A 26,119-nucleotide genomic window follows, 5' to 3' on the forward strand; every position below is an offset into this window, starting at 1 on the left:
ATCAGCTTATTCAAAATTGGTTCAAGTTCGATTCAAACTTTTAATGTGTGTGTTGAAGCTCGGTTCATTTAAAATGATGGATAATCATGTTTGGTATGTGTTTAATTCATTTTGTTTATATCGAGTTTTAAATAAATGAGCCTTATCATTATTTCTAGATGTTCATTAGTTTAATAAACGAGTCTTACCAAGCCTAATAACTGACAATTATTGTAGAGCTTAGTCGCGAACATATCTAGCGAGTATTTTCGAGTTATCAAAGTTCTCATTCACGAGTATATCTAGTATGTGTTTTCAAGCTATCAAATTTACCCGTTCACGAACAACAAGCTTAGCAAATTATTCTTCTTATGAACAAGCTCGTTCAATAACACTTTAAACAAACAATCTAATAAACATAAACAAATACCTCTTTTTTATAGACAAATCCATTCTAATAAAAAGAGTATAACATAAAAATGGAATTATTTTTTTAATAAAATAAGAATTATTTATTATAATAAAATCAAAAATTATGTAAAAATATATCAAATAAGGATTCAAGTTAATCTTAAGAAATATATTTAATTTTAAACATTAAATATAAATAAGTTTGTTCATGATCTCTATATCGAATATGAATCAAGCACTACAGAAAAAACAGTCAATACCGGCGGCTTTGACTGGCGGTTATATGGTCGTCGGTACTACCGGCGGTTTGCCCGACGGTCTCGCCACCGGTTAATACCGGCGGCTCACCCGGTGGTTTTCTAGATTTAGACCGCCGGTAATAGCGGCGGTCATTTAACCGCCGGACATTAAAAATACCGGCGGCGTTCCGGCGACGTAAACCGTCGCTGTTAAGTAAACTCAATACCGGCGGTTATATGGCCAAAACCATTCTTAATAGCTATTAAGTTTCTTATAGAGCTTCATAGATTATCTAAAATTTTATACTTCATTACTGCGTAAACCGTCGCTGTTAAGTAAACTCAATACCGGCGGTTATATGGATCCCTTCAGAAGTTGTTTATCTAAAATTTATTTTTAAATTTTAGTTTTTAAAAATAGCTATTAAGAATGGTTTTGGCAAAACATTTCATATCTAATTCATAAAAATAGCTATTAAGTTTCTTATAGAGCTTCATATCAAAGTTGTTTACGAGCTTTAAATGTTGTTGTTCATGAACATAAACGAGTTGAACACATAGTTATTCAAGTTTGTTTATTAAACCATCAAGTATTTTAAAAAATATTCAAGCTTGTTTGATTACTTGATCAAATGATCACAAACGAGCTATAATCGAGTCAAGCCATAAGTAGCTTGTTGAACGCTTGGTTCGTTTGCAACTCAACCAATGAGTCAAATAAAGCAGAACTAAAAATCTTGATATTAATTGAAAATTCAATGATTTTAAAATCATACCTATTTATATTTAAAATGAGTGTCCCGACGAGAGAAATCAATTAAGCCCAAAATCATTCAATTTCTCTAAGGTCATTAAGGCATTTAAATTATGAAAGAATAGTCTTTTATCGAGAGAATCAATACAAACATTTTAATATAGTATTTTGAAATTTTGGTTAAATTTACTAAAAAAATCACTCCCAAATATTATGAGCAGACATTTATTCTTCTTATTAAAGTAATTTGAAGTTGCAAACAATCACCTTCACATAACTATTATTGCTTCGATGGCCTTCGTGCAACCATCATGCTAGACCATCATAGTTCATTCGTTATCATGTACTCGTTGTCACTCAATCATCTTTAGTTGGTCCATAGCGTCCAACCATCATAGCCTGATTACCATTTCTTGTGTGTTGTTGCCCAATTATCATCACTAGACCATCTGTTGTCCTCCAACCACTATTGACTAATTGTCATAACTCATTTGCTATTATATAATCATCATCATTTGATTGTAGTAGTTGGATCATCATCACTTGGTTGTTACACCCAATCGACACTATGCGACCATCGTCGTTGCCGTTCGTCACATCTCTAGTATTCTCAACCACATTCAAAGAAGGTCAAACTTGTATTTCATATTTGTAATCTCATCTTGACCAAATTAGGGGAAGAGTGTACTTCTAGAATCTCAATTTTAGATTAGACTATTTTAATTGGATATGGTCTCATGACTTTCTTCTTTTTATCAGGAAAAATTTCATGAATATTCTTTTCAGACAAATTCCCCCTCTTTTCTATACGTTGCATAGCCGCCACAACAAAATTTGACTCAAACTACTCAAATTCAAATTATGCTTGAACTAGATTCAAACAATTCTCAAAATGAATCGAGCGATGTTAGATCTAATATTGTTTGAATGTGATTCAAACAAGGTTCAAACTTATTTCGAGCCTTCCTTCACTCGCACATTTCTATGATGACATCCACATGAAGCCTCTTCACACCATATATCCTGCTGATACCTTCCCCAACGAGCTCCTATTACAAAACCATTCTTCCTTTACATACCGTTGGTCCCATCGGTGAGTCCTCGCATCACAAAATTATTTACATCCATAAGTTGGTCGAGTTTGCGGGCCCTTAGCTTCAAATTTGAAGTTAGATTTGAATATATTCGAATCTTATTTGAATACAAATTTAATTTAAAGTTTAAATTTAAATCAATTTGAGCTTTTTAAAATAAATTTCAATAAATAATAAATAATTTAAGAATATAAAAGAGAAAATATTAATCCTAAATAAACTTCGAGTCTTCGAGATATATTTCTTCTGGAAATGAAGCATCGGCTATATTTCTCCGTACCATTATGAGACAAAATCCCTTCTCAACTCTTAATAAAGCGAAAAATCTACCTGCCGGCGGGGGATCAGAGGGCGAGAGAACTTGGAGATGCTCATCGGAGAGGAGGAGAGAAAGAGGAAGATGAAGCTTCGGTACGCCATGATTTGTTCCTCAAACCAGAACCGGAGCATGGAAGCTCACTCGCTGCTCAAGCGCGAGGGCTTCGACGTTTGTTCCTACGGCACCGGCGCTCATGTGAAGCTTCCCGGCCCCTCCCTCCGCGAACCCAACGTTTACGAGTTCGGCACCCCTTACAAGCAAATGTACGACGAACTCCGCCGCAGGGACCCCGATCTGTAGGCCTTCTTTCCATTTTCTGCCTTTCATTTTCAAAACCCTAATCCCTCAACTTACTTACCCTTCGATTGTTTGATTTATGCTTCTGGAATCAAATGATTTAGGTACAAGCGTAACGGGATTCTGCCCATGTTGAAGCGCAATTACAGCGTGAAGACTGCGCCTCAGCGCTGGCAGGATAACGCTGCCGATGGCTACTTCGATGTTGCCTTCACATTTGAAGAGAAAGTGTTTGATACGGTGATTGAAGGTTTGTCTCCAACTTGCTTCCATTATAAGGACTCAATCAGCCATAACATTGGAGAGATCATCCTCTCATGGGGACTTGCTCAGCCATTGCATTTGGGGATTCACTTACCAAACAAGAGGAATCTCCTTCTAATCCTTGAGTTCTCCGTAAATCTTTTAAAGCACCAAATGTAAACTCTTGAAAAATTAAATTAGATAGTTGATTGGGTAGTAGTTAATGATTACGAAGCATGATTAAATGAGGTATATTATAAGTGGTTAGTGGTGGCTGGAATGTACAACTAGTATTCCATGGATACTTCATCAATAGGAAGTAGTGCAGCATCGCAAGGGGACAATGAGGTGGTGATGTTGATCACTTTGGGAGAAATGTCTTATCAAAAGAGAGAGGGAAGGGAATAATAGAAATTGAGGGAGGAAGTGATATTGGGGTTTCGCTAGTGACTAGAGGTTGATTCATCGTGCAGATGGAGTAATTCTGATTTTGTTCTTATGTTGAATTGTGGAGGGAAGGATTTGCAAGAATGTTGTCTGATTGTTTTTATTAGCCTTTGGATCTTAAGGTGATTGGGTATTATAACTCATGATGGATGTTGTCTGATTGTTTTTATTAGCCTTTGGATCTTGATGTGATTGTGTATTATAACTCTATGATGGTAATGGAGTGTGGCATTAACATGATTTCATTTGCAACTATCCTTTTCATTATGAGTATTTAACTAGAGAAGAGATCTCATTGTTGTAGTCATTGTTGTATTTGGTGAAAAAGTTTCATAGTAGTGGTTATGGAATTTGTAGACACTTTCAAGTTTCATCGCTGAACTCTTATGTTGGTTCTACTTGAAACTTTTGGATTTTATGCAAGATAAATTTTTTCCTGATTTAACATGTTTAATACTATAGTTATGAAAAGAAGTATTTTGATAACCCATTGTGTAGTTTAGGAAATCTTATGCTTCTCTTGTGTAGCACAATTGATTGCATAAGAGGGTAAATTGGCTACACTTAGATTGTCATTTGAGTGGGTCCTTTTGATATCAAAAATTACTTAGCAACAGACATACAAGCACATAATGTTGGGATGAATTAAAAAGGTTTGAGTAGAGTTAGGTTCAAGTTTCCTATTGGTAAGATTTGTTTTTATGAACTATGTAAACCCTCCCATTGGGGACAGTGAAGGGATCCACCAATTAGTAGGAAAAAACCCAAAACCCTTAGGGTTCTCCTACGTGGAAATGGGAAAAGAAATGAAAATAGTGAGTTTTATCCTTCATCACTATAAATAGGAACAGTGGAAATTATCATTTTGGAATTGAAAATGAGGTGATGGGTGAATGATGATTTCACAAATTCATCTCCTTGATTCACTTTGCTACATCTACCGCTTCCCTTATCTAGCAAAAGCATATCTTTTTTCCTTCATTATTGTATTGATTATGACTTTTCTATATCTAATCTTTTTTAGCTTGGTTCAGTGTTTGCATTGTTCTGTTTATATTATATTCTCAGCAAATGTTTAATGTTTTTCATGCTTAGTTTGGTGCATAAAGTTGATGTATTTTTATATGCATTTGTCAAATTGAATGTGAAAGCACTCAAAATTTTGGTTGTGGGAGTCTCTTAGACAAAGATAATCATATCGCTTAGAGTTGTAAACTGGCCAAGCTTGAGCAGTTTGGTAGTGTTTGTATTCGACCCATGTTTGAAATATTTCGTGAACAATGTGTTCATATTCGGCTCTTTATAATTTGAACTAAATACAAGCCAACACTAGCCAATTTTGAACAAATGAAAATAAATAAATAAAAAGCTGAATATGAACAGATTAGTGAATTTTAAAAATATAAATCATGCTCAAAACACCTATTCGTGCTACTTGCTCACTTGACATATTAATTGAACAAGGGCTTCTTAATTTGCCGAACACCCGTGAATGATGAGCTTTTTTATGGCCCCATTTGAGATAAACAAATCACCACTAGCCAATTAGCAAACTGGTATTGCCTATAGCCAAAAAAACAGAGATTGTTTTGTCCGGACGTCGAACGTAGTTTACTGTTCGGAGACCAATCAGAATACGTCAGATCAGAAGTACCGAGCCGGGTACTGAACATTACCAAGCCACTGTACCGAATAGGGGGTGGTGTGGCACATTCTGATTTTTCTCTTGTCGGCATTCGGCATCCGCACATGCGTCCGCACAGATTAATTTCTCCAAAAAAAACAAGTGATCAAGTGACTTGGACAAGGAACTTTATTTGAACATCCAGTCTCTCCACATTCTCCCTTGTTCTTTTGCATTCTACCTTTGATGTGATTTTTCTCTTTATATAAACATTTGAACATCCTGATCTTTGTACTCATTTATACAGATTTGAACAATCGGAAACATTCATTAATGAAAAGTGTACTCGTAATCAACTTGGAGGTCAAAGATAACCATGAAGAGGCTGCCATTGGAGCCAAGCTTGCTGTTGATTTATGCCAAGAGGTAATCACTTTGTTCCAATGAGTGCCACCAAAATGTATTATGCTGTAGAGATTTTAGTTATGCTGATCAACTTCGAAAATGCAATCAATAGGATTCATTGTTTGGAAGGCTTCCTTTAGAACTACTTAAAATAGTTTCTGCTTTATAAAATAGTAAGGAAATCGTCCCAATCGAAGCCGAAATGTCAACGTTGGTCTTAAGGCTTCGTTTGGAACGACTATCTTACTGCTTCTTAAATCAGTTTTTTAGTACTAAAATTTTATTTTAAAAAGCAGTATAGCGTATGTAATAGTTCATTGACGAAATTGCATTCATGCTTTTGCAGCTGGAAGCTGCGGACTTCTGGGAAGATTCAATTGATGATATTGTGGCTGCATTTGAGCAGCAGCATAATAGGAAGCTTCTTTATAGCATCTGCTTCTACTAGATTCTTTCAATGCAAATACAGTTTCGTTGATGCCTAATGCCCTTCATGTTAGACAATTTTCTTCAGCTGCTCTGTACTTCAAATAGTCTTATAGCTGTATTTTTCCTTATGGAAAAAAAAAAAATTAACCAATTAAAATTCCAAGAACATATGTGAAGATTGGGATGCTTCTTTCTTTTATCAATAGCTTACAATAAGCATTACAAATGTTCATTTAGTAATAATTTGGTGCCTTTTATATAATTCTTTTATAAATTTAAATCAATTATATGCTTCTTAAAACAGCTTTCTAGTATGCAAATTTTAATTTTTGTACTAAAAAATTATTTTATGAAATAGCAAAGAAAACTGTCCCAAACAAAACCTAAAACTACTGGTTAGAGAGATTTTGGCTCTGTTTGGAGCAGCATTTTTACTGCTTCTTAAAGCAACTTTTTAGTATAAAAATTAAAATTTTTACATTAGAAAACAACTATTAGAAGCAGAAAGAAAGTCGTCCCAAACGGAGCCTTCATTAATCTCTTGACTGGCAATTTTCTAAATACTTGATACCATTTTCTAAGGCCCCTTGTGCTTGGGGACTCCAAGTTCTGCGGGGAGTACAGAAGATGTTCTTGATGATAGCAGAATGTAGATCGAACTCAGTTTTTAGCTTATTGCAGCTGGCTTCGATCCACTTCTCTGCGATGCTTGTTGACACGCTATCTTGACTGTCCCTCTCACGCTCTTCAATAGCTGGTCTTATTTCGTCATACAAACAATCCAGTTGAGAGGTAGCCTGATTTTTCAATTCCTGTAAAGATGATTAAAATAAAATAAAAAATTTTGTGAAGCAGCAATTCTTGTGCCGAATGACAAATTTTAATGATTGCATGATATATATTTCATTGCTTCTTAAAATAATTTTTTAGGACAAAAGTTTTATATTTTGTACTAAAAAATTATTTTAAAAAGCTGGAAGAAAATCGTCCCAAGCAAAGCCAAAGTTCAATAAACATCGGAAATTTTGAAAGCCGAATCTCACCGAGGGTTTGTTTGGTGATGCTTTTCTTCTACTTTCCATTCTGAAGTTTGGCATTGTAAATTTGATTTGTGGAAAATGTAGAATGAAAAGCTCTTGATGTATATAACTAAGGCTTCGTTTGAACGGCTTTTTGATTGTTTCTTAAAGCCATTTTTTAGTATAAAAAATTTTAATTTTTATACTAAAAAATTGCTTTAATAAGCTGTGAGAAAGCCGTCCCAAACGAAGTCTAAAGTACAAAGTAACTCATCTATTTTAATGAAATATTAATTTAATTTCATACAGCACTACAAAACACAACAAAAGAAGGCGCTGCTCTTGGTTCAGCTTATCTGCTTTGAAGAATATGGCGAAGAAAGAACCCAGGGCCCAGTATTTAGATAAGTTTATTTTTTATGGGTTCGAATTACATACATTATGATTATCTCATTGATTAATAAAAAAGATTAGGATAGAAGTGGATAAGATAGAGTTGAAGGATTAAATTTTTTAGCTGAATAAATTTAGTAATAAGTGAGTGAAGATGCTATAAATATTATTAGTGCTTCTACTACTCAATTTAGAAGCTAGCTTAAAAATAATTTTGGGGAAGATATGAATGAACTATTATAATGCATACCTAAGAAAAAAGAAAAAATATTGAAGAAACTTCATTCTACTTGAAAAAAAGGAAAATTCTTCGCCAAAATTGTAAGATGGTTTCAAAAAAAAATTCTCTACAACATCATATATACATAAATCTCTCTCTCTCTCTCTCTCTCTCTCTCTCTCTCTCTAAGGAATACAAATATAATGATAAAAGGTGGTAATATCTCAAGGATAAAATGATGAAAATTTAAAGTTGTGAAGTTGTTAATCTTTCAAAAGTTTTTAAGAGCTAAATTGAAATTTTATAATTGAACTAAACATGATGTGAAACAGGATGACTAGTTCCATTAAAAAAACAAAAAATTAGTCTCACCTCTCTAACATTCTATGACAATCCTACAAGCTTCATCCTCAATAATGTAATCGCCAATTTCTTATGCACTTTCTATATCCCCACGAATTATGTTCCCTCAGTAAGTATATCCCCACGGATGATGTTCCCTCACTAACAGGATTTTGATGCCCTCATAATCCTCCACCTCTTCAAACTACATATTAAAGGATTACTAATCACTCAATTTGAAGTCAATTACAATGAATTCAAAGACTAAATTGATTTCTTAAAAAAAAATTGACACCAAAAGATTGATTGTCTAATCAAATTTTAAAAGAAATATCAAAGGTGCAAATGACAACAACAACAATAACAACAACATCAAGCCTTTATCCCACTACGTGGGGTCGGCTACATGAATCTTTTTTCTCCATTGTGTCCTATTAAAAGTCAATTTCTCGTTTAAATCTAATAAAGAAAGGTCATTCCTAATATTTTCTAACCAAGTCTTTTTAGGTCTACCCCTACCTTTCTTAACATAAGTCAAATCTAATACCTCTACTCTCCTAACCGGGTCATCGGAAGGCCGCCGTTTTATGTGACCAAACCATCTAAGGCGACTCTCTCTAATCTTATCTTCTACCGGAGCTACTCCAACCTTTTCACGTATATGCTCATTTCGTATCCTATCTCTAAGGGTAAAGCCACTCATCCACCTGAGCATCCCATCTCTGCCACACTTAACTTAGTATTATGCTTCTCTTTTAATGGCCAACATTCGGCACCATAAAGCATTGCAGGCCTCACTACCATCTTATAAAATTTTCCCTTAAGTTTGAGGGGTACATTTCTATCACATAACAAGCCCGATGCATTCCTCCACTTCAACCATCCAACTTGAATTCTGCTGATAATATCCTCATCTATTTCACCATCTCTGAACAATAGATCCAAAATATCTAAAACGTGTACTCTTATTAATGACTTGATCGTCCAAAGTCACAATTCCCTCACTAGGTCTATTACTACTAAAATTACACTCCATATATTCCGTTTTAGATCTACTCAAGCGAAAACCTTTAGACTCTAAGGTTGACCTCCATAATTCAAGTTTACATTCAACTCCCTCTCTAGTCTTATCAACAAGAAGAATATCATCAGCAAAAAGCATACACCAAGGTACATCCTCTTGCAAATGTCTAGTGAGAACATCCATGACTAAAGCAAAAAGATATGGGCTTAAGGCTGATCCTTGATGTAACCCAACCAAAATAGGAAAATACTTGGTCAATCCACCTTGTGTTTGAACACAAGTAATAGCTCCTACAAAAGGTGCAAATGACTAATCAACAATAAATTAAGTTTGGTATAATCCAACTGAAGTCAAGAAAAATCCATGGTGGATGCATTAATCAAATGCAAACTAGTTCAAGTTCAAATATATTTTGATATGAGCTAGTCATATTCATGATAATCAAGTCAATTAACCATGTTTTACTAATCTCTTCCCATCGGGCCATCTTGTCTACAGGGCAAGATTATAATACGCACAAGTAAAAAAAACCCCTATATTGATAAAGGAACAAGACCTATACTAGATGTCTTGCAAAATTTGATTTGTTGGGCCTTTAAATTAAAAAAAATCGTGAACCTCGATCCCTACCCTACATCGATATAAAAATTAATGTGAACTTATATCTTAGGTCTCCGTAAGAGCTAGGTTTATAAGTTCCATTATGGCTAGCGGGCTAAGTCATAATCTTTATAAGAACTAAACACAAACAAGCACGATCAATAAATCATCAGGCTTTCCTGATTCTAAACATTGTAAGTCCTGTTTAAAGGCCTTCAAAAGGTGGAAGTCTCACCCTAATTAATAAGATCAACACTTAGCCATCAAGCCCATCAAACTAAACCAATTGGGTCACCTTACATATAAAGTATGGTCATAAATCCCCATTATTAGGCTTCCTCATCCTTGAAGTTCTAAGTCTTGCTCACAGGCTTTCTAATGAATCTAAGCCCAATGAATTAACTTAAGTATTACAATATATGTAAACCCCAACCTAACTTAAACTCAGGCAAATTTTCATGCTAACAAGCCCACCAATCAAATTCAAATCCACTAATTAAGATCACAAAAATCAAAATTTTCATGTGTCGTCAACATGCTTTTTTTAGTCAAATTGAACATTGTGAAGAATTGAAGATCATGTCATGCCTCATAGCATTTGTTGGTTATGTCCAATATGTGGAACCACAGTGGCTATACTTTATGCCTCTAAACTATTCAGTAAAAAATTGGCACATCAAGCCCTCTGCAAGTAAAAGAGTCAACATCAATATCAAAAATACATCATTGACACATACCTATCCTTCAACCTATCTAGGTTATTTGAGATGAAGCAATCCACAGTTACTAATCATCCCTAGATGTTACGACTCAGTCTCCATAACATTGGTTTTTCCTGAGTGATCAAATTTCTAAGGACTACATTATCTCTCCATTTTTGCTCAGGCCACTTAGGGGCTTTATATAGAGCATGATTGATTCATAGGAGTTGAGTTCTCAAGACTCAAGTCTAGCCTAAAAATAGATACTAGAAGCTTGACCCTAAATGGCCTTAAGAAGTTATGGTGGATCAAGAGGAATAATACAAGGATTATTCTAAAATAATAATTCTAGGAGGATCCCAGCCAAACTACCTTATAAGACATAGAAGAAGTAGCCGTTATCCTCCCGTCTATATATTTTCCATAACCAATAAGGAGAGAGGATTCATCAAAAAAGTTGGCAAGCTAACTAAAAGTCTCTCATTAGGTTTTCATCAAAGATACAAAGATGCAGCCTTAATGCAAAGTTGCAAACATAACGGGTGGCTTCTTAGAAAAGGCTTCTTCCAGTTAAGGCTTGCGATTCCAAAGATTCAAGTCTTAAAAAAGATATCACATGGTAAATAATAAGGCATGACATTTGAGCATTACATCGTTCAGATATCCATTGCTAGAAGCTCATAGAAGCAAGCCCAAAGGTTTAAACCTCTAGTTACAATTCTCTCCACAACCACTAAGGAAAAAATAATTTCAAAAGGGTCACCAAGTCAACCATAAAATTTCCGCTAGATACTAAAAAATTATGATGCAATCTTAAGATAAAGATAATGAGTGGCTTCTCAAAAAAATTCTTCAATAGAAGACTCGCACTATAAAAATTTTGAGTCAAACAATGGATGTCGCATGGTGAATACAGGAGCATAATGCATGGGGAATTTATCTCTCAGAAACCCATCTCCAGAAGAGCATGATGGCAACTCAAAATGTTAAGACTCTATCTATAAGGTGCTCAATTACATCCAAGGAAAATAAGAACCTAAAGAAGTTTGCAAGTGACTATAAATCTCGCAACATATCATTCTTAAAGATGCAGAGGACAATCTGCTTCATTACATGACTCACATTCCAAAAGATTTAAAACAAACCTAAAGTTGCATGTTGAATGCCAAGGTGAGACATCCAACTAAAACAATTCCAAAAGACTCATCATTGCGAGGTTCCGACAATATGCTCAGAGGTCAAGACCTCAAATAAACAAGGTTGCATGGTGAGCATCATGACTGACATCAGGGCTATACAACTCCCATAGATCTTCCATCGAAATATCCCAACATTACATTAGAATGTTAAGACCTCAAATTCATAAACTAGCACATTGAACATCAGAGTAAGGCATCCAAGTAATACAACGGCTATAAATACGCCACTAGAATGTCTTTAGCATAAATGGGTTACAAAGAAACAAGTCCTATTACGGGTCTATAACATTACCAAAAGGTGTTCAAAAGAAAATAAAACCTCCCTTTATAGCTCTATAATATAACCTAAAAGCCTTCCCTCCACGGACATTTATTGAAGCCCATGCAAAATAGTAGAAACTTTTATAGACCACGTAAAACTACAGGTAAAAATACAGGGAAACCCAAATAAGCTTATCAAATAAAAGTATAAGCTAACTAAAAGTTCTCGATCACAGCAAAAAAAAGTCTGAGATCAAGAGGATTATAAAATAAATGAACAAACGTGTCCACTCATTTAATCAGTCAAACAAACTTGAACATCACATAAAAGACATCTAACTTGGTCCAACATAAAGCCGAATCTAAACTCAACAAGCCAGCAAAAGAGCAGAAAGATATCTCCTAACCCAACAAGCTTAAGAGAAAGGTTTCATAATATAAAACATACTCTAACAGTCATTGGGATGCATTTTAATTGACTTCAAATTAGATTTGAAAAGCTTCTCCAGCATTACATACATATTCACACTTCACCATCTTGGTAAGTCTAAGGACCGACCAAGGCTACAATCAACTTAACAAACTAAAATAGCCAAATTGTTAAACTGCTCTTTGCTCATAAACACTAAAGTTAAAGTTGGGCTATCTTCTGAAATTCCCCTACCAAATAAAGGGTAATTATATATAAAGCAACTTAATCCAACTTCACTGTTAGAATCCCAAAAGCTAACTAATAACTCAAGTTTAAAACCAAACAAAAATATTCGTGGCAGCAACAATTCCTTTCCACTCACAAACCTAAGGTTCAAGCAACTTCATTGATTCAACAATCTAAAGTGGCCAAGTTAGTGCTCAAATTCCAAGTTCAACAAGTTCAAAGTCCGCTACATCTAAAAGATTTACTTTGAATACAAAGTTATAGTTCAGCGACCCTAAGGGCTACTTTGTCATTCTCAACTCAGAAGCTTAAGGATTGAGCAACCTCAATGATTCAATGAACTCCAACCTCCAAGTCGGCATAAATAAGCATTGGTTTAACAAAAATGAGAGTCAAACTTAAACCTTACATTTATTGAATTTCAATTCAAATTAGTTCAAGACAAATTGAATACACTTGCCCACACTCTAGTTTGGAGTTATAAGTGAAAAGAATATATCATACTATAGATATACGCTACATTATTGGGAGGCAATTTTTTTAATATATGGAGAAAAGAAACTAACAACGCCATTCTCATCTTGATTAGGGGTGTCAAAATCTAACACGACTCGAAACCCGACAAGGACCCGGCCCAAAAAAATTTGGGTTCGGGTCAACCCGTTTGTGAAACAGGTTGGGTCCGGATTCGGATTTCCAACCCGTTTGAAAAATGGGTCGTGTTCAGGTTGACCCGACAAGCTGCGGGTCGACCCGATTAATCTGCAAGCCACAGATCTAAGCTCGAGTCCAGTTCTGGTCCAGCACCCGTCAGCCATCGTGAGTCCAAAGTCCAGCCCTCAGGATTCAGCGGAAGTAGCAACCATGCCGAGGATCTCAATCTCTCTCTCCAATCCATCCCATATCCCATTTTTAACAAACAATAGTGTCGCATTACTCCCGCCCATCAAGGCCTTTTCGCCTATGCTGCTCCTCTAGCTTCTCATCAGGTGAACATCCGTCAAAACCTTCACTTTCCAATGATTTCCGGGTAAAAAGATCTCTATGCCGTGATTGTTGCATACTACCGAGGCAGCGACTGCAGCTTCTGTGACTGTGGCTTTTGCAGTGGTGTTGCTTCCGTGACCATCTAAATTCTCTCACATGCTACATGCCACAGACCGTCCCATATCTCCCTTGTGCCCAGCCTTCACCATCTCAACCTCTTAATGACCAGCTCTAGTAATTCTTAGTTCACTCACTCGTTCCTCTCTAGTAACACTCCACTACCTCTCCCTTGTGCTCTCTTGTTGAGATTGCCTACCTCCCAACTCCCTCCTTCCTTCTTCATTCAAGTGCCCATCCTTGTGTAAGTCAAACCTCTCCCATGCCCGAAGTCACTCCATTGATTACTCGCACTCACACCCATCTATCATACCCATCCTCCTCACTTGCTCCTCCTTTCATTCTCTCTCATTGTTGCCCTCATGTGTCTTCCCCTACTCACATGTCTTCTCCAACTATGCCAGTAAAAAGTCCTCTTTTGTCTTCTCCACACAACCCTAGCACAATCTTCACTCGTGCACAAATTTAATCATGTCAGCAATAGATATACCATTTTTAAAGCCTTATCTCACTCTCTTGAACTTAAACGATATAAATCATGTAGCATCCTGTCATAAATATTGTCGAGGCACATCTCATAGCCCTTCCTATGATGTAAGTGATGTCATACTCTATTAAAACATCTATCAAAGCATGATAAAACCCACCGAATTCATGAGAGGAATCATCTTAGTTTTCTTGTCTCTATAATATTCAGCAACTACTAGCTTCATCCTAAACAAAGCAATCACCCATCCTTTCATGCACACTTTCTAAATCCTTGTGGAAAATGTTCCCCGCTAATGTTACATCTCCACCGCTTCAAACACAACATCAAAATCTTGTAGTGTACTCTTTAATCAAGTTGTTGAACATCTTGCCAGTTGAAGGCAAGGTTTAATTAGCTAATTGAGCAATCAAACTACATTGATTTTTTTGGTTTAAGTGACTAATCACTTAGATAGATGTTAATTGAAATGAATTCTAAAACTCAATTGATTACTCAAAAAGATTAATTGATTAATCAAAATTTAAATGGCAAGTTAAAAGTCTTGAATGATTAGTTAATAAAATTGAATTTTGTTCAATCAAACATGAAGTCAACAAAATCATTGTTGAAGCATTAATCAAATGATAATAAAGTCAATCAACTGTTTAAAAAAATCTCTTTCCATCCAGCCATCTTGCCTATAGGGCATGACTGTCAAATCCATATTGCTAAACCGTAGTGATGAGATAGTGAGTTATAAGCCCTATGTTAGGTGTCACGCAAAATTTGAACTATTAGGCCTTCTATTTAACAATAATCATGAAGCTCGATCCTCACCTCACAAGACAAAATATCTATATAAAAATGAATGTAAACCTATGTCTTGGGCCTCCTTAACTGTTAAGACTAAAGTCCTATGGTTGTTGAGCTAACATAAAAACTTTATATAAGAATTACAAACAAACAAGCACAATCAACAAATTCTAATGGCAAAAATAATTCCATGCTCTGATACCAAACTGATGTAGAACGGAAACGAATTGGCTTTGCTACGGAGAGGATCTCCTCTACAAAATCTGAAATTCAGCAAGCTGTATGGCTTAGGAAATCCAAACAACAACTATACGAGAGCATTGGACACCAGTATGAAGATTCTGGCAGCAAGCTACACTGACTTTCCTTTGCTGGAATTTCAAGGACAGCAGCAATTTTGAAGCTTCACGGTGCTGGGAAACAAATAAACCTTGCGGGAAATCTATGGTTGCAATATTAGTAGATGGAGATTTGATTTAGAGGGAAACGTAAATAGGAAAACCTGAAATTGAGTTCAGCCAAGCAAGAACTAGGTTGGGTGGGGGAAATCTAAAATTGATTTCAGATTTTACGAAATTTAATTGGGACTTTGTAATTTCAAATTTGAAATTTGAAATTTAGGCTTAGGAGGAAAATTAGGAATTAATGGGGCCTTATTTAGAGCAATGAATTAAGCTCTTAATTAAGGGGAGGAATAATGAGTGGCTGGCCATGGGGAGAGAGTGAAGATTTGTTTAAATAAGTGCCCCCCCCGGGGAGCTAATGGAGAAAAGGGGAGAGGCTAGAATTCGGCCGCCAAACGAATTATGGGGGAGGAGGAAGAAGATGAAAATGACTACGAAAAGATAAAAACGAAAGAAATAAAATAAAATGAAAACCGCGAGCCTTGGACTCTTCCGAAGACTGACGGGTGATTCGTTTGCCCTTCTCCAAAGGACTTCAATTCACGAGCCCGGACCCATCCTGCGGCTGGTGACAACTTCGATTCCTTCCAATAGGAATTTCACTCTCGTCCTCTCTCAAGAACACAAGTGTGGAAAACACAAAATTTTCATATTCATTAACCAACCTATTACAATAGCTTAAGGCCCATATTTATAGGCCCCAATATGAGAAAAATCGAAATTACAAAATTGCCCCTTGGGCCATAACACTCAAATAAACTATCCTAGGGGTAAAACAGGAAATACATTAATTTAGAACTAAAATTCAGAAAAATAAATCATAATTGAAGGTTTAAATGATAGCCGTCGATTTACAATGCCACCTGTGATAGATGCGCCAAATCTTCGTACCGATGTCCGCATCATTCTCCCCAGGTGGGAGAATACTCGACTCCGTCGAATTAGCATAACAACTGCCCAGGTACAACTTTGGACGGTTCTTTGGAGACATAGTTTCATCCTCCGAGATGGGTACTAAACCCAATGGGCACTTAAGCTCGCCAATTTCCTTAACCCGAGTCAAGGGATCACCTTCCAAACAGTCGCACTTCTTTTCGCCTACAGAAACTCATTCACTCTCCTAGATGGCAACACTGGCGATAGGATCAATATGGAGTTCTATGGATATCACCTCCAGAGCTTCCTCAACCTTCTCTGTCATAGGAGTGTTCACTGGGTCAGGAGAAGCCTTTGCTTCTGTAGGAGTTGAAATTGAGCCAACCAAGTCTCTCTCTGCAGGATTTGATGTCACGCATTTTTCCTTTTCGACCAATTCATCTTCTTCTTCCGTGATCACCTTATTTTTTTTCTTTGATTTGCACCGTGAGTGCGAAATAGAAAGCTTCATTGGCCTCCAGCCATTTGTCAACTATATCCACTCTTTCTCTATTTCTTAGTGCCTTTTTCCTATCCTTTGATGAAGGGGATCTTGAAGAGGAGTAGAGCGATGGGTCCGTCCTACCTCGTTCTAGGTTGTCGAACCGTTTGATTGTTTGATGTTGGTGGTCGGCTAAGTCTGCTTGAGTCTACTTGAGATGTTGACTAATGGCGGCCACTTGACCTACCATCCAGTCTAGAGTCCTTCCAAGTCGATCCGAGTCCATGCTCTGATACCAAACTGATGTAGAACGGAAACGAATTGGCTTTGCTACGGAGAGGATCTCCTCTCCAAAATCTGAAAATTAGCAAGCTGTATGGCTTAGGAAATCAAAACAACAACTATACGAGAGCATTGGACAGCAGTATGAGGATTCTGGCAACAAGCTACACTGACCTTCCTTTGCTAGAATTTCCAGGACAGCAGCAATTTTGAAGCTTCACGGTGCTGGGAAACAAATAAACCTTGCGGGAAATCTCTGGTTGCAATATTAGTAGATGGAGATTTGATTTAGAGGAGGGAAACATAAATAGGAAAACCTGAAATTGAGTTCGGCCAAGCAAGAACTAGGTTGGGTGGGGGAAATCTAAAATTGATTTCAGATTTTCCGAAATTTAATTGGGACTTTGTAATTTCAATTTTTTGAAATTTGAAATTTAGGCTTAGGAGGAAAATTAGGAATTAATGGGGCCTTATTTGGAGCCATGAATTAAGCTCTTAATAAAGGGGAGGAGTAATGAGTGGCCGGCCATGGGGAGAGAGGGAAGATTTGTTTAAATAAGTGGTCCCCCACCCCACGTGAATAAACAAGACTAAATCAAATATGAAATCTGATTTCAAATTTGCTCTAAGAAAAGAATTTCCTAAATGGCCTGAAGCATTAGGAAACGTTAGAATTTTAACAGTTAATTGATTCTAAGAAAAACGACAACTTTCTGAAATCTAATTTCAGATTTTTGCTCTCCTAAAGAATTTCCTAAATGGTCTAAAGCATTCGGAAACGTTAGAATTTCTACAGTTAATTGATTCTAAGAAAAGGGCAACTTTTCTAATGTCTTGGGATGCAAGTTAGAAAAGAAATTGATGCACTTGAAATTGAATTTCAAAATTTTGTAGAAGGTTGGCCGGCGGGCTGTTGTGGGGTGGTGGGGAGCTAATGGAGAAAAGCGGAGAGGCTAAAATTCGGCCGCCAAACGAATTATGGGGGAGGAGGAAGAAGATGAAAATGACTACGAAAAGATAAAAACGAAAGAAATAAAATAAAATGAAAACCGTGAGCCTTGGACTCTTCCGAAGACTGACGGGTGATTCGTTTGCCCTTCTCCAAGGGACTTCAATTCACAAGCCGTGACAACTTCGATTCCTTCCCATAAGAATCTCACTCTCGTCCTCTCTCAAGAACACAAGTGTGGAAAACACAAATTTTCATATTCATTAACCAACAAATTACAATAGCTTAAGGCCCTTATTTATAGGCCCCAATATGAGAAAAATTGAAATTACAAAATTACCCCTTGGGCCATAACACTCAAATAAACTATCCTAGGGGTAAAACAGGAAATACATTAATTTAGAACTAAAATTCAGAAAAATAAATCATAATTGAAGGTTTAAATGATAGACGTCGATTTACGATGCCTCCTGTGATAGATGCGCTGAATCTTCGTACCGATGTCCGCATCACTTGAACTTGATCTTACTATCTTCCAGTTGATCCAAGGATCTTAGTGAGTCATCACATTAGTATACACATTAAAATATGCACACACCAAAAACCAAAATCAATCAAAATATTTAAATGGGCCACCTTAGTTTATAAAATAAGGTCAAAAGGCTCATCATTAGGCTTTCCTCTCCGTCAAGGTTATAAGGCTCGCTTATAGGCCTTCCAATGCATGTAAGATCAATCCCAATCAATTTGAATTTATACAAAGCCAATAAACCCATTAAATAAAATCTCGAGCCTTCCAATGAATGTAAGTCCCTTTAAAACCAATTAATTAAGCTGTCAGAAAACCATCAAGCCCATCAAAATAAATCTAATTAATCGGGTTACCTTATGTTACGCCGGCCCAGGAGGGGCCGGCTGGACCGGTCCAACCCGGACCTGTCCGGGTCTTCTCGCGACGGAACCGCAGCCAACAGGCGGAACCGAGCGGAGGGAGCAAAGTCGACGGGGGCCAGGGAAGAATTTTGGGAGGGAAATTTTGAATGCGAGGGGCTGTTTAGACATTTTGTAAAACTCCTTTATGGTTAATTAGGAGATTAGGAGGAAAAGGGGGGATTATCTTGCATTTGAATTTTGTTGGGAGATCTAGGGTTTGTGTTCTTGGGCTCTAAGCTACGGCTAGAGATTTGGAGAGTCATTCCTTCCTCTCGGATTGAAGGAAATTGTATCTTTGTTTGTGTTCTCGAATCTACAAGTGAAATATATTGTTTTTTCTCCATTTTCCTTGAGTTTTCTCCACTAAAACTGCTGCGATTTGTTGTTTTTTCTGCTCAAAACAGCAGTTTTCTCTTGTTTTGGTATTGATTTCGGTTAGGTTTACTTGCGAACCCAAGTATTTCCTATCACCTTACCTATATAATAAGATTGTAGGACCCATTATCAAGCTTTTCACTTCGTTAAAGTTGTAAGTCCTGCTTATGAGAATTTTAAAGAATGTAAAGCCTCATCCCAACTAACGAGAATAACACTTAACCATTATGCTTATCTGTTGACCTTGTTTTTAGCTTAATTTTCCCTCGAGCGCATTCAATCGAGTTGATCGAGCCTCGTCGAGCTTGATTCAATCCGAATTGGCATCAATTTGAATTTGATTTTTATTGAGTTAATTTGGTCGAGTCGTACTGGACCCGATTTGACCCGAATTAGATTTTTATTTGAACTTGATCACAGCCAAATAGGTTCTATCTAATTCTAATTAAAGATTAATTGAATTTTTAAAACAATTTGAATTTGATTCCTATATCAAGAAATTAGATGGATGGTCACGATTTGGCCAATACCCGAAGCCTGCTGCAGCTCAGACGACCCAGGCGCGTGATACCCTTGCTTTGGAAAGAACTGCAGGCGTTTTTCTTTAGGAAACAGAGAGAACAGAGCTCGTTCAGTTTCCCTCTACCTCTCCCTCTCTTTCGGCTCGCAGAAGGCCAGAGCCCGAGCAGCTCTCTCTCGGGACTTCTCTCGGTTCGCCTCCCCCTTTCTCCCTTGCTCTCGGTTCGTAGAGACCAAGAGACCGAAGCCTCCTCCTTCTTCGGTCTCCTTGTGGTTCGCACGACACCAGAGGCCGAAGACCCCTCTCCCCCATTCTCCATCGACCCCTCTCCCTCTGGTTCGCGGAAGCCCGGCGAAACCGAAGCTCCCTCCCGCTGCTCTTCTCCTCTGCTCGGACCGGACTCTAGGATCTCAAGCCGACGACCTCCCTCCGTCCAATCCCGCCTCCAAGTGTGCGAAACCCCCATGCCCTAGCCGATGCCGACCCGAACTCCTACCTTGGCCGTCGGCTTCTCTCCCTCGAGCAGGTATATCTCTACTTCTTCCTCTCATTCTTCTTGCTCTTATCTTCTTCGCTATCTACTCTATCTCCTTCACCCCTTTGTCTTGCTTTGTTTCTTATTGGCAAGATAAATGAGGAGAGTCAATGGTTGTTATCTGAGACTTGTTTTGATCTTCTAGAGAAAGGGTTAACAGTTGTTATCATCTGGTTCGCCTAAAAAAAAAAAAAGTATATCTATGAACGTTGATTGTTTTCTTTCATATTCATGAATACTTTTGTTTAGATTTCTTGTGAGAACGAGGAGACATATTGTTTGCTCTATGTCTCTTATTTGATTATTTTCTCTTGAAAGCGGAAAAGAAGTGAGATTCTTCTATATCATTTTCCTTTAAATAAACAAAATTTCTGAAGTTTCAATTTCTTAATTCAATAATTAGAATAGAACAATTTGGATCACATTGCTTCTTCATATTTTGTCATCTTGAAAGGAAATTCTTGTACAACAGAGTTTGTTGCTTGATACAGGAATGTTGGAGTTATGTTCACATTAGCTTTCTTTCATAAAACCTAAGAAAAATTTTAGTGTGGTTTATGTTGCGGAGTATAAATGATGAGAGCCAGAATTATTCTTGTTGCGTTTCTTCTACAAAATTGCAATGGTGAAATGTATAGATATCTTTGTATGCTTCTTAATTGTATTTGGCATGAATGTTGAGTTGAAGCAAATGTCTAAGTGAGAAGCATATTTGTTTCTGGTTCTAAGTTTGCTTCTTTTGATGTAAAAAAAAATTATAATTTTCTTTCATATACGAATATGAACATCTGATGCACCCATGATTTGAAATCCTTCATATGCTTTATGATTTGTTTGAGAATCCAAATCGATTTGATGCAAGTTTTATAGGAAATTTAGGAAAACTCCTTGAATTCTTCTGAGATGAAATTTGCAACATTTGTTTGGACCAGCACATGTTTATGTGATCCTCTTGTGGGGTGGCTTTTCTTGAACTTCGAAATGGAGATGGAGAATTCTTGTGTGCTCCAAGTATGAATTTTGTATGTGTCCAAATATGGTTTGGTTTCTTTGGAGTTAAATTATTCGAAGCTCAAGATTGAATATGAGAAATTCTATAAACCTCTCTTGTTTAAAAAAAAAAAAGAGATTGATGGAAGATAGTTAGCAGAATCTAAAGGTTTGGGTAAAGTGAAAAGCTTGTTCATTCATGTAAGTTACAAGTGTTGGCTATATACAAAGCAATGTTTAAAATTGCGTATTCGGGTATTGAGACGTTTTTCATTCATGAGGCGAGGCGTAAGCCTCAAGGCGTTTTGAGGCGTAAGCCTCAAAATCAAAAGATTGCGTAAACATAAAATGATAAATATTTTATATACTAATGAGTGAATAATATAAAACATAAAAAGCATAAGATATGAAGTGAAATCAAAATATCCCAATAATGAGACAACATGAAATATAGTTCAACTCAAAATTCTATCTTTCCCAAATCCCAGTATTCTTTTCATTAACATATAATTCAAATTTCGAAAAATAAATAGCAATGACATATCACATAAGAACTCATAAGTCATCAGCACTGTCATCACTAAGGGGTTCTTCATTTGAATCATCATTATGATGAACTGCTCTCTCCCCTTCTTCCTCTCATATAGAGTCCAATGTCAGGCATTTACTTCAAGATTTATGTAAGTTTTAATATATATAGCGTGAGGCGTAAGCCTCATGCCAGTGAGGCGAGGCGGGCCTCAACCAAGTTGAGGCGCAAGCCTCATAAAAAAAACTCGAGGCGTAAGCATCGAGGCGTTTTTTACTGGAATTGCGCAAAGGCGGGCCTCAAGGCGAGCCTCATATTGCGCAATTTTAAACCATGATACAAAGCATACACATAAGTTGATTCATGTGAAGTTTACAGAGAATTAGAGAAAGTTAGAGAAGAAAAGTCATATGCTTGTTCACTGATTTTAAATCAAGTTGTTATTGTTGGGTTTTGGTATACTAATTTCATTGGTCAAGGATGAATTGTTTTATATATATCAGAAAAAAATAATAATAATATTTATGCTTGTGTTGGCAACCAGAAATGACATATGGTGGGTGTTTTGATTATATTTGGAAGATTTTAATTTGCTTCATGTGCTTCATGTATAGGATGGATGATACGAAGTCTTTAAAAAAAATATAAACGATATACTTTGTAGTTATTTCTTTCTCTATTCCAAAATCTTGGGGAGTTTTGTGTAGATTGTGGAAGGCCATGAAAATCTGTGCCATTCTTTATCAAAGTATGTATGCAAAAATGTATATAATAATTCCCCAAAGAAAGTCATACTTGTCTTGCTTGTGATGAGAACATGTGTAGTGCCATTGTTCATATGGAAGTTGCCCCAATATACTATTTAGGAGTAATAATAGAAATATGAAAGTGGATTTGGTGATTTGATGAGGTGTGCGTAGAGTTGAAAGTCATTCCTTCATGAAGTATATTTCTTTTACCCAATGCTTGTTGATGGATCTTGTTCTCTCCAAAAGAAAAGAAATAGGATCAATGGGAGACTTTCTTCTTTAAACTCATGTTACACTCGACTTTTTTATGCATAGTTTTACTTAAGGCAACAAAGTGGAGGGTATTTGGAGTAATTCATCTACTTGGGTGAACATCTTGCTACTCGAATTATGTATATATCACAATGTCAACCTTTGCCCCTTTGTAGTCTTTACATGCGCGATCTTTTAAGACTTTTGTTGAAAAGAATTGATGTTTATTTTGACACATGAGATGTATAATTTCTTGCATTAAATCGAGTGATATTAAAGTGTGTTTGAGGTGAGTTTTCTCTTTGACGAATCTTCTACATTCTTCGTTGGTTTTGTAGTTCCTTTCCGTAATAATGAAATGATAAGGGTTAACATCAGTTATATACAACTTTTTGCGAACGATGGTTTATGTTGGAAAATCTTCTACATTCTTCGTTGGTTTTGTAGTTCCTTTCCGTATCTGTTTCATGCATCATACATGGCGCTAGGTATATTCTTTTGCATATTGTAGAGTCCCAAATTGAAATCTTTTAAACTATAAATCTTTGATTTCCTAGGATAGAGCCCTCCTATCTTGTATACATATAGGGCGATTGATTGTGTCTAGGATGTTAGCTGGCAGCTCACTCCAGGCAAGCATAAGCCCAGCTTGTACACCCCTCAGTGTGTCTCCTTTCATCTATGTATTGAGTCTGTCATTTCTCTTAGGATAGTAATCCGATCTTTGATCTTCTAAACTCAAAATTTTAATCATATCTTTATCCATCCAAAAAAGTCTAATCATCATTAAAGATAAATAGAAGAGACACTTTGGAATAGAACTTAGGAACTTTTTCTGTGCACCAAATCAAGAAGTGAATAATGCAACACCCTTAATCGAGAGTTTTCTTGAGTCAAGGCTTAGGATGTAATTAACTATGGGGGCTTGCGCCCGTAGGAAATCGATCCCCACAATCAAATAAACCTCATTCGAGCTGAAGTATTGAATGGGGGAAATCTTGTGACTTTGATTATGTTATATATATTATTACTCATCGAGGTGTGTAGGTGGAAGCCGCTACCCTCCATGGCTAATCGTATGTATAACTCCATCTGCTCTTCCATCGGCCTGCTTGTGTCGAGTGTAAAGGCCTACGATCATTTTATCCTACGGGATAGTGCGGTCGTACTCTTTGCATTCGAATCACATGAGCGGAATCCTTTTGGAGACCCACATTATCAAATTAGACCAATCAAACCACCACACTTAGAAGGTTAGCTCCTAAGACCCATTATTGGGCTTTCCTCATCCTTGATGTTGCAAGTCCCACCTTTAGGCCTTCTAACAAATGTAAACCTCATCCTGATTAATTTGGGTCGACATAGGATAAAAATATATATTAAATCAAAACTTGGGTCTTCTAATAAATGTAATCCACAACAACCTAAACTTGGGTCAACTCTGAAATTAGCAAACCCACCAATCAAAATCAAATCCATCAATTAAAACCAATGTTTTAAAAGGCGAAATAGGGAATCGAGACGTTTTGGATAAGCGGGGAGAGGCGTAAGCCTCGAGGCAGATCGAGGCGTAAGCCTCAAAAATTATAAAAAATAAAGCAATTTAAAATTATGAATAATGACATAAATATCAAAAAATATCAAAAAATAACAAAATATTACGTTAATTGTGAATTTGATGATTTGTTCTAAGATAATATTAATATATTACTGGAAAAGAAGATTTAAAATAAACTCACTTAAAAATAAAACATCCCTTTAGGATCAAGACCCAATGCAGGCTCATCATCACTTTGATTTTCTTCAAAAGAATCTTCATAATTAATGTCAAAGTCATCCTCAAACTCTTCTTCATCTATAATATTTTTTCATTTATCCCCTATATCAGTTAATATTTCGTTAGCTCTAGAATAAAACAATAATAGCATAAAACAATAATTCATTATATTTAAGAATACCTTTGAATTTTTTTGAAGTTCTAATATGACTTTGTTTTTTTCTTTTATATACATGATTAGTTGCTTCACTGTCTTCATTGACTTGAATTTCTCCTTCTACTTCAACTTCAGAAACATCAACATTCTTAGGAGTAACCCATTCATCATCAAATTGTAAATCATCAACAAGTAAGGGGTCAATTTCATTATCAATGCTTCCTTGCTTTTGTAATTTGAGATGTCTATCTTTCAGTTTTTTGTTAAACATAATATAAACAAGTTTGTTCATTCGATCTGTGGTCAATAGATTTCTTCTCTTAGTATGAATTTGATTGAAGATGCTCCAATTACGCTCGCATGCAGAAGCCGAACATGTTAGGCTAAGAACTTTAACTGCAAAAGCTTTCAATTCAAGAACATCATCTCCAAACTGACTCCACCAACGTTCTACATGAAAATAAATAATATTTTATGAATATTGATTGAAATATAAGACTTGAACATAAATATTAAAATTATAATTATAAATATACAAATTATAAACATACCAGGAGATTGTGTTTTGTAGCATGCTTATGCTGCTCTAAATCCAAACATTCCCTTCTTTAGATGAAATTCCTCAAGTTGATCATTCACTTTGAGGTAGTCTTCTTCAGAAATGAGTCTGTCCATACATGCATACAAACCAATTTTCACCTCTTTATCAACATGAAAGTCTTTATCATAATAAAATTGAAGGTTTAAATAGTATGCAGCAGCATGTAAGTGTTAGTGTAATTGACGATCCCACTTTTCATCTATAATATCATATATTTCTTTGTAGGCACTTTCTTGGCCTCCCAAATCTTTTGCAATATCTTCTTTAGCCCTATTCATTTCTTCATAAATAAATTCCATAGTCGAGGCCCTCTCACCATCAACCATTCTAAGCACCTTAACTAATGATGTTGTTGTCTTCAAAGCATAATTTGTACTGCGCCAAAATGAATCATCTTTCATAACAATTTTTTTTACATGTTTTCCTTCTTGTTTGCACTTGCATTATCAGTAACAACTTGTACTACTAAAGCATCACCCACTTCCTCAACAACTTCATCCAACATTTCAAACAATAATTGTGCATCCTTTACAAAACTTGAAGCATCCACTGATTTTAGAAAAACTGTTTCATATGAATTGTTGATCAAAAAATTAATAATACTTCTATGTTGAATATCTGACCAACCATCTGACATTATTGTGACCCCTATCTCAATCCAAGTC

General features: G+C 36.2%; 2 protein-coding genes across 5 annotated transcripts in view; one reads left to right on the forward strand and one right to left on the reverse strand.

Moving 5' to 3' along the window:
- The first annotated feature begins 2,741 nt into the window (after nucleotides 1-2,741).
- LOC110107465 (RNA polymerase II subunit A C-terminal domain phosphatase SSU72) lies at nucleotides 2,742-6,392 on the forward strand. Its single transcript, XM_020837736.2, has 4 exons — nucleotides 2,742-3,092; nucleotides 3,198-3,343; nucleotides 5,715-5,833; nucleotides 6,159-6,392. Exons 1-4 carry the CDS (start codon nucleotides 2,845-2,847, stop codon nucleotides 6,258-6,260), a joined length of 615 nt encoding a protein of 204 aa, XP_020693395.1. The 5' UTR covers nucleotides 2,742-2,844; the 3' UTR covers nucleotides 6,261-6,392.
- A 138-nt stretch (nucleotides 6,393-6,530) lies between these two features.
- LOC110107485 (histone-lysine N-methyltransferase ASHH1) overlaps nucleotides 6,531-26,119 on the reverse strand; it is a 48,892-nt gene continuing 29,303 nt past the window's right edge. For 2 of the 4 annotated variants that reach the window (XM_020837758.2, XM_028698548.1), the window contains one exon: nucleotides 6,531-7,053. In XM_020837758.2, the coding sequence (XP_020693417.1) occupies nucleotides 6,775-7,053 (279 nt within the window). In that variant the 3' untranslated portion in view covers nucleotides 6,531-6,774. Of the gene's footprint in view, nucleotides 7,054-8,158; nucleotides 8,421-9,470; nucleotides 9,530-26,119 lie in introns of those variants that run through there. The other 2 variants (XM_028698546.1, XM_028698549.1) reach the window with 2 other exon arrangements.

The sequence above is a fragment of the Dendrobium catenatum genome, unplaced genomic scaffold, assembly GCF_001605985.2.
Source record: "Dendrobium catenatum unplaced genomic scaffold, ASM160598v2 fragScaff_scaffold_1105, whole genome shotgun sequence".
In the NCBI taxonomy this organism is placed as follows: Eukaryota; Viridiplantae; Streptophyta; class Magnoliopsida; order Asparagales; family Orchidaceae; genus Dendrobium; species Dendrobium catenatum.

Bases quoted from the DNA above. Each gene is read 5' to 3' on its own strand.
- LOC110107465 (XM_020837736.2), top strand. From the start codon at position 2,845: ATGCTCATCGGAGAGGAGGAGAGAAAGAGGAAGATGAAGCTTCGGTAC. The intron at 3,344-5,714 runs GTTTGTCTCCAA...TCATTTATACAG, and splicing joins GTTTGATACGGTGATTGAAG to ATTTGAACAATCGGAAACAT. The intron at 5,834-6,158 runs GTAATCACTTTG...ATGCTTTTGCAG, and splicing joins CTGTTGATTTATGCCAAGAG to CTGGAAGCTGCGGACTTCTG.